The sequence below is a fragment of the Neomonachus schauinslandi genome, chromosome 1 (assembly GCF_002201575.2).
Source record: "Neomonachus schauinslandi chromosome 1, ASM220157v2, whole genome shotgun sequence".
Taxonomy (NCBI): Eukaryota; Metazoa; Chordata; class Mammalia; order Carnivora; family Phocidae; genus Neomonachus; species Neomonachus schauinslandi.
Window position 1 is genome coordinate 207,299,317 of NC_058403.1, and position 8,224 is coordinate 207,307,540.

At 61.6% G+C, this 8,224-nt stretch overlaps 1 protein-coding gene across 2 annotated transcripts; it reads left to right on the forward strand.

Annotated features, from left to right (window-relative positions):
* Nucleotides 1–226: 226 nt before the first annotated feature.
* On the forward strand, nucleotides 227–7,792 carry S1PR2 (sphingosine-1-phosphate receptor 2). 2 transcript variants are annotated; one of them, XM_021705234.1, is made up of 2 exons: nucleotides 227–354; nucleotides 5,289–7,792. In XM_021705234.1, exon 2 carries the CDS (start codon nucleotides 5,331–5,333, stop codon nucleotides 6,387–6,389), a length of 1,059 nt encoding a protein of 352 aa, XP_021560909.1. In that variant the 5' UTR covers nucleotides 227–354; nucleotides 5,289–5,330; the 3' UTR covers nucleotides 6,390–7,792. The 2 variants fall into 2 exon arrangements, with proteins under 2 accessions (XP_021560909.1, XP_021560910.1); XM_021705235.1 differs by lacking the exon at nucleotides 227–354 and adding an exon at nucleotides 2,472–2,498.
* The last annotated feature ends 432 nt before the right edge of the window (nucleotides 7,793–8,224 follow it).

Below are 8,224 nucleotides of genomic sequence, written 5' to 3' on the forward strand. Positions count from 1 at the left end.
GACGTCACGCGCCGGCAGGTTCTCACGAGTGGGGGCTGGGAGGGGCAGGGCGAGAGGTGGGGGGGCGGACAAAGGGACCCCGCGTGCCTCCCCCGCCGTCCCCAGCGCGCGCGCCCGGGCCGACCCGCCACATCTGGAATTCATTGCAGCCGCCGCCGGAAAGGGGAGGAGAGGAGGGCGGGGCGAGTGGGGGGCCTAGGCGGTGTCTCTCCCCGCCCCCCTCTGTCCCTGGTCCCGAGCCCCGGGACGCAGTCCCAGCCCGGCGGGCAGCCCCAGCCCCTGCCGATGCCGTCCCGGGGACGCAGACGCCAGAGCCCCTCCGGCCAGGGCAGGGACCCGGGCCGGCCCAGCCAGGTGAGTGTGCGGGACGAGGGGGAGGCAGAAAGGACGGGCCCGGGATCCCTGAGTCGCAGGATCGGAGCTGGGGAGCCAGGCCAGGGGTTGGGGGCGTACCGGGGCGCGCACGCAACGGCGGTGCTCCTGCCGCACAGAGGGAGTGGTCACTGTGCGCCCTCTCCACGACTCCAGGCGGCCCCTACAGCCTCGCCCGCGAACCCCGAGACTGAGCTCCCCGCCTTCCCCGGCGGCAGGAAGTTGGCGCCGAAGAGAAGGCGGATCCGAGCGCTTTCGGCCAGAGACTGGGAGGCAGAACGGTGTGGTCCGGGACCGGGGGGGAGGGAGGGGGGGCTTGGGGAATGTGTATGAGGGGAGGGCTGTCCCGCAGGCCGACTCGGGCTGGGCGAGAGCGAAAGGTGCAGCGCGCCGCGGAGCTTCTAAGCCAAGGGGCGGGGTCCCCAGGGAGGGCCGTCTGCCCCACCGCCTGCAGGTCTGCCTCGGTGTCTCAGTTTCCCCGAGTAGTTCGTCGTCTTCAGTCACCCCCCTCGGGGGCGTGGCTTTGTTCTGGAAGGAAAGGGAACGTGAGTGCGTGACTCTCGCGCCTCTCTTTCACCTGAGGCCCAGGGACAGGGCGGGGGTGCAGTCACCCGTGGCGCGGACCCCGTGTGGTCCCGGGCCCAGCAGAGCGTCGGAACCTCGCCCCCTCCTCCAGCACGAGTTGACTCACCCGGGGATTTCCATGCCCTCCCCCAACTCTGCCCTAGTCAGATGCTCCAGGCGCCACGCGCTGAGCCCACGGGCCCCCCGCGTGGCGCGACGGCGGTTTGGTATTGGCCGTGCGGCTGCTGCTGGGATTCCCCCCCCCCCGACTCCCGCCCCTAAGTCCTCTGGGAATACTGGGACGAAGCCCCTGGCGGGACGCAGAGGCGTCCCCCACCCCCACGGGACGTGTAGGGATTCCTCGCGTGTGGCTGTCGCGAGAGAGGAGGCGCGGCCCCAGCGGGAGCGAGTGTGGATACCGCGCATTCCACCGCCAGATAAGGAGGCCTAGACTGCAGCCCGAGGGCGGGGGCGGGTCCTGCCGCTGTCTCCACGGAGACGCGCCGGGCCTCGCCGGTCAGGGGGCTGCCGGCGGCCAGCCTTTACTGTTGTTTGGGGGCTAGGCTGAGTTTAGGTGCCTCTACCGTCGGGGGCCCACGGGGCTTCTTTCATTCGTCCGTCCATCTATCCATCCATCATCCATCATCCATCCATCATCCATCCATCATCCATCCATCATCCATCATCCATCACACACGTTTTCTGAGTACCTCTGTATGCCAGGCATCATGCCAAAGGGGCTGAAAACGGACTCGGTCGCTGGCCTCCAACACTCATATTCTACCACGGAAGCCAGACAGAAAACAAAAATTACAATAATAATCTCTGAGAATGGCAAGTTGTGTGAAGATAATAAAGCAAGATGCTGTCATAGAAAGGCCCCGGGGAAGGTGGCTATGATAGACTGACGGTCAGAGGAGTCAGTGGCCTTAAAACCGAACCAGAAAGAGGAGAAGACAGTCATTCCAGGATTTGAGGGAAGGGCATGCCAGGTGGATGAACAGCAAGAGCACAGTCTCTGAGGTAGGGATGGGGGTGGCACCTGGGAGGCCAGTGTGGTTGGAATTGAGAGGACCTGGGGGAGACTGGGAGGAGGCCAGATGGGCAGGGGCCAGGCCGTTTTGGGCAGTGGGGAGCCATGGAAGAATTTGGAGCTGGGGGTGTGACACAGTGTATTGGCGTTGTGACTTAAATAGACTTCAATAGCTCCCCCTGGCTGCTGCATGGAGAACGGCAGTGTAGGGCGGGCCTGACAGCTGAAGGGAAACCAAAAGGGGGTGGGGGGCGCTGCCCTAGGGCAAGTGGCATGGATCAGTGGAACTGTAAGCACTGAGGGCCTGCCTCAGGGGAACTTGGAGGAGGGGCTCTTGGACGCTGCTGAGGTTTCCCCTGTCCTTCCTCTATTCTAATCTCCCCCTGAACAGTCTTGGTCTATCTTCCCTTCCCTCCAAACCCTGTCACTTGTCCCTCTCATTCCATTTCAGGCCTGGCCATTCCACGGTTCTGAGCCCAGTGACCTCTTACTGAGCCTCTGGGAAGAAGTTAGGACGGCCTTGGTGAAGGTGAGCAGGAGACAGGCCCTCTGGGAGCCTGACACAGGGAGGGGAAGCAGCCAAGGCCTGTATCTGCCTGGGGATGCCTCTTCTGTCAGCCCCAATCTCCAGGCCCCGCTTCCTCTTTCTGGGAAGCATGAGCCTGCCTTAAGCTGTCTTCAGCAAAGTCCTAGTGGGGAAGATGAGAAGAGGGAAGCAGTGTGGGCCTCAGTTTCCCCTTCTCTAACTAGGCGAGTCACGCCTCCTTCTGAGGATGCCTTGACAGCCTCCAAGGGCTGCAGAAAGTGAGTGTGCAGGCTCCCAATCCCCCCCCCCCCAAGGAAGAAGACAGACTTTTCTGTGGGTCTCTGGGGTGGGAGGACTGAACCCAATTCTTATTTCTCCAGGAAGCCTCCATAACTCTTCCTCTTGGCTGCCAGACCAGAAGGTTGGTGGCCCCGTGTGAGGGAGGGGTGAAGGGGGTGGCCATGGGACCACCAGCACGGGTGCTTCCCAGGCCTGCAACGGGCCCTTGCTTCTCAGTCATGAGCCTCAGGAGGGGCCCAGCAGGCCAGGGCAGCCTGGGGCCGCCTAGTCGGCGTGACCCGGCGGTCAGGCCGCGGTTCACACTCCCCCCAGGGACATCCACACAGCCCTAACTGTTCTCCGAAAGAAGTGGTCGGCCGGCAAAGGACAGATCGCTAGCGCCTTCCTTAGAGCGCCCCCAACTGGGCCAATCAAATGCCGAGGACGGAAAGCTCTGGCCAATGGGCGAATCGCTCAAGGCCCCGGGATTGAAAATAAGCCAATCAGGGCGCGAGCTGTTTCTGCCCCCGAAGGCCGGTCCAGTAAAGCGGAGGCCAGGGCCAAGCCAGCTCCCGGCCGGCTGCAGCCTGCAACGGGCAGAGGGCATCGGGGCGCCCAGGGCCGGGTCCGGCAGGGGAACAAGGGGCCTCTGTGTGGCGATCTGGGCGGGGCGGCAGTCTCCGGGGATGCGCACAAGCCCTTCTCTGTTTCCAAACTAGGACGGATGCCCCTTCACCCAGGGGGAGCAGCTGCCTCTGTCGGGCCCGGGGCCAGGGCGCCCCTCTGAGGGGGCGTCCGGGGACTGAGATGGCTTGGGTGACCCCGGAAGCCCCCCATAATTCCCAGGCTCACTAGGAACCGGCCTAACCAGCCTTTTCTGGAACGGCACTCCTGGAGCGCACGTGGTCCTTGCCAGGCATGTTTCCAGGCACCTAGGGAGGGCTCCTCCCGCGCCCTCCCCCATTAGCTAAAGGCAGGAGCTTCCTCCAGGCTCCCCTCGTGAAAGACAGACACTGCACCAGCCCCTCTGCGACACCCCCCGCCGCCACCACCAAGCTGGGAGGAGGCCGTGATGTTGGCCTCTCAGCCTCTGCCCACGCTTCTTCCCGCCCCCTCCCCCCACGGCTCAGTTTTCCTTGAGAGGGGGGTGACTCAGGCTTTCATGGAAACAAATGCCGTCCCCCACCTCCCCTCAGCCCCCTCTCCGCGGTGCCGCTCGCCCCCTCTTCGGCTCACATGACTTCAGCGCTGCCGCTCGCCCCCTCTTCGGCTCACGTGACTTCAGCGCTGCCCCATCCTCCCCGCCAGGACCTCCCAGACTGGTCTCCTGTGGCTCCCCCATCCCATCACCCCCTCCCAGCCTTTCCCACACCGGATGTGACTGGGAAGTGAGGACTCCACCCTGTTTGTTCCTGGGGCCTCACATCTGGATTTCATCGTGGCGGGGGAGGGGGTGCCAGCGCCCTGCCCACCCAGCTGGGACCCTCTGTCCCAGAGCAGGGCTAGATGGTGCTGATGAGAACAGGATGTTGGGAATCTTGCCTGGCTAGCTCAGTCTACATCCCCTCCTCAAAGATTGGCTGGAGGGCACCTAGTCCCCGCTGTGTGTGTGTGTGTGTGTGTGTGTGTGTGTGTGTGTGTGTGTGTGTGTGTGTGTGTGTGTGTGTGTGTGTGGCAGGAAGAGGGGAGCTAATATATTGGCTAATATTTATTGAGTGCTTGCTATGTGCTAAGGGTGCCTCATGTACCATTCAAGAGGATTTTCCCAGTACTCCTATAAAGCGGGCTTCCTTCTCCCCATTGCACAGATGAGGACATTGGGGGCTGAGAGGCCGAGTGTTGAGTGACTTGCCCAAGGTCCCACAGCATGTCAGGTGGAGTGGGGTTGAACCCTGGATTGCCTCCAAGGTCTTTGTCCTTGAAGATGCCATCACCTCCGAGGTGCTTAAACCTCAGGGCCGCCCTCGTGTCTCCGCAAGAGCTTATCTTGGGAGCACCCATGGCTGCAAGGCTTAGACCCAGCCTGAAATCCAGGGCAGTGGGTGGTAATGAGCAGGGGATGGTGCTATCAGCAGCCAGCATCTTGCTGACCCAGGTTGGCAGGCGGCATGAGGCCCCAGGCTCTAGTGTATTCCAGAAGGGAGATGAGCCCTCCAGGCCCTGCCCAAGGCTCACTCTCTGGGTAGGTGCGCAAGAGCTCTGGAAGTTTACTTTGTGTCTGTCATGCTGTTTGGGGGACCTTCTGTTCTTTGGAAAGACAGTGTAGCCTAGAGGTTATAGAGGCTTTGGAGGGGTTCTCCAGCTTTGAGACTTACAGCAAGTGAGTTGACCTCTTTGGGTTTCCCTTTGGTAAAGCAGGGATGATGATACTTCTGACTTCATGTGGCCACTCAGTGAGAAGTGAGGGAGCTGGGACTCAAACCACTGCCATCCAAAGTCAGAGCCCAGGGGGCAGCCACAGCACTGACCTGTCTGTCTGTCTTGTCTGTCTCTGTCTGTCTTCTCTCTCTGCAGCTCTGACAGCCCCATGGCCCTAGCCGGCCACTGAGCCCCACCATGGGCAGCCTGTACTCAGAGTACCTAAGTCCCAGCAAGGTCCGGGAACACTATAATTACACCAAGGAGACGCTGGACACTCAGGAGACGCCCTCCCGCCAGGTGGCCTTGGCCCTCATCATCATCCTCTGTTTCGCCATCGTGGTGGAGAACCTGCTGGTGCTAATCGCAGTCGCTCGCAATAGCAAGTTCCACTCGGCCATGTACCTGTTCCTGGGCAACCTGGCTGCCTCGGACCTGCTGGCAGGAGTGGCCTTCATAGCCAATACCTTGCTCTCGGGCCCGGTCACGCTGGGGCTGACACCAGTGCAGTGGTTTGCCCGAGAGGGCTCCGCCTTCATCACGCTCTCCGCCTCTGTCTTCAGCCTCCTGGCCATCGCCATCGAGCGGCACGTGGCCATTGCCAAGGTCAAGCTCTATGGCAGCGACAAGAGCTGCCGCATGCTGCTGTTGATCGCTGCCTCGTGGCTCATCTCACTTGCTCTCGGAGGCCTGCCCATCCTCGGCTGGAACTGCCTGGGCCATCTCGAGGCCTGTTCCACCGTTCTGCCGCTTTACACCAAGCACTATGTGCTCTGCGTGGTCACCATCTTCTCCGTCATCTTACTGGCCATTGTCGCTCTGTATGTCCGCATCTACTGCGTGGTCCGCTCCAGCCATGCCGACGTGGCCGGCCCCCAGACGCTGGCCCTGCTCAAGACGGTCACCATTGTGCTGGGTGTCTTCATCGTCTGCTGGCTGCCTGCCTTTAGCATCCTGCTCCTGGACTACGCCTGCCCCGTCCGGTCCTGCCCTGTCCTCTACAAGGCCCACTACTTCTTTGCCTTCGCCACCCTGAACTCACTGCTCAACCCGGTCATCTACACGTGGCGCAGCCGGGACCTGCGGCGGGAGGTACTGCGGCCGATGCAGTGCTGCCGACGGGCAGCGGGGGTTCAAGGACGGCGGGGGGGGACCCCGGGCCATCGGCTCCTGCCTCTCCGCAGCTCCAGCTCTCTGGAGAGGGGCACGCACATGCCCACGTCGCCCACATTTCTGGAGGGCAACACAGTGGTCTGAGGGGCAAGTGGGCCACCAGGCCATGGCAGCGGGCTCTGTGGAGAGGCACTGGGTGACCTCGGACAGACATGGGGGTTCTGCCAAGCAAGATGCCCCCCACGCCACACACCTGGGTGATATTGAAAATATTTCACCCTGGGCACGGCCGGCTGAGACACCGACCCGTCGGATGGCAGAGTTGCAGCAGGGTCAGAGGCTAGTGCAGTAACTGAAGTGACCCCCCCCTTCAGACCTGAATCATGGGGAGGCCCCGGGGGACCGGGAAGGGGCCTAGGTGACAGCAGGCAAGCACTTGGGAGCTCAGGGCAGGAACAATTTACAACCCGGTACAAGGGATTTCAACATTTCACGACTCTCTGACCCTCTGCCCTGTACAGAACTTCCCTCTCTGAATCCAGCTCCCCCCCACCCCCGGCCTGTCACCTTTTCCTGGCAACCTCAGGCCACTTCCCCAGAACCACTGTCCCAAAGGGCTGGGGGCCTCCTCCCTGACTGTCCTGGGCGGCCCCGGCTGACAGTTGCAAGGCCCAAATCCACAGCTTCCCCAAATTTCACCAGCTGCCCACTTTGGCTGCTTCTTCCCTTTCCTCTGTCTCTCCACGAGATGCTGGGAAACCACGGCGGGGGCGAGGGAGGGGGCGGCTGGATGCTATTCTCAGACCTCATTGGCCAATTGCACTATCTGGGACACAAAGGAGTCACCAAGGGCTGGAAAAACTGATCAGGGGGAGCTGAGGAGGGCTCTAGGCCTCCTGGTGGGAAAGGATGGAACTTGAGAAAGTTCTAGGGGAGCTGTTGGCACAGGACCCCCACTCCTAAAAACCACCCCCCCAAGCTACTCCCACGTCCAGCCCAGCCAAGGTAACCAGATCTCCTGAGGCAGGGCAGCCTTGAGCCTGCTGTGCCTCCTTTTGAGTTGTATTGTATGGAGAAGCATGGGGGTGGGGGGGCCAAGAACAACACTTGTGGGGTGCTCTCCCCTCACCTGCCCCAGAAGGACTTTGCTAATTCCTTGGATAGATGGAAGGGATGTTGCGGTACAAATGTATATTTATGTGTGTCTGTGTGCACGTGTGTGTGATGTGTGTGATCTCCTCTCCCCACCGTGCTTCCCCAGAATGGATGCTATTGTTGTCTCACGTCTGTGTTGAAGCTGCCAAAGAGGGGTCCGGCCCCTGCACAGACCCCTTTGTAATTGCTGGCTCATCTCCCCGCTTGAGAGCTGGGGTACAGCTCGCCTCGGGAAAGGAAACCTCATGCCTCAAAGTGATTTCTTGTGAATGCAAAGGCTGGGGGAGGGGGCCTTGGGGGGCAAGGAGCCAGTTGGGGGCTTGTCTCCCCCCATACAGCTCCCCAGATGCCCCCCGTGCCTGAGACCCGGGCCCAGGCCAATAAACGGTTCAATCCCTTGTTTCGGTGGTTGTTGTCTTTGGAGGCTTAAGGCGCCCCGGCCGTTGCCCTAACTAGCACCCGGTGGCTGGAGGGTGGACGGGATGGGGAGGGGGGATGGGATGGGGAGGGTGGCTTCTGCCCAGGCCACTCATCCTTTGCCAGCCTTCCTATTCTGTGCCCCAACTCCGAGCCCTGCCCAAGCCAGGATTGCAGTGGCTTCTGAGAAAACAGGGTAAATGCTGACCTTTCCCCTAGGGCATCTGTCTGGCCCTTCCCAGTGATTAATTAGACTCCAGGCCTCCCTGCTTCCCTTCAAAGAGAGCTTGGCGGTGTGGGGAGGTCCCCTACTTCATCTCATCTCACGTACGTGTTCCTCCCTGGGAGATGGTCCTGGGGGACATGGGCCCAGATAACCCTCAGGGCTCAGTCTTCCCCAAAGGAAT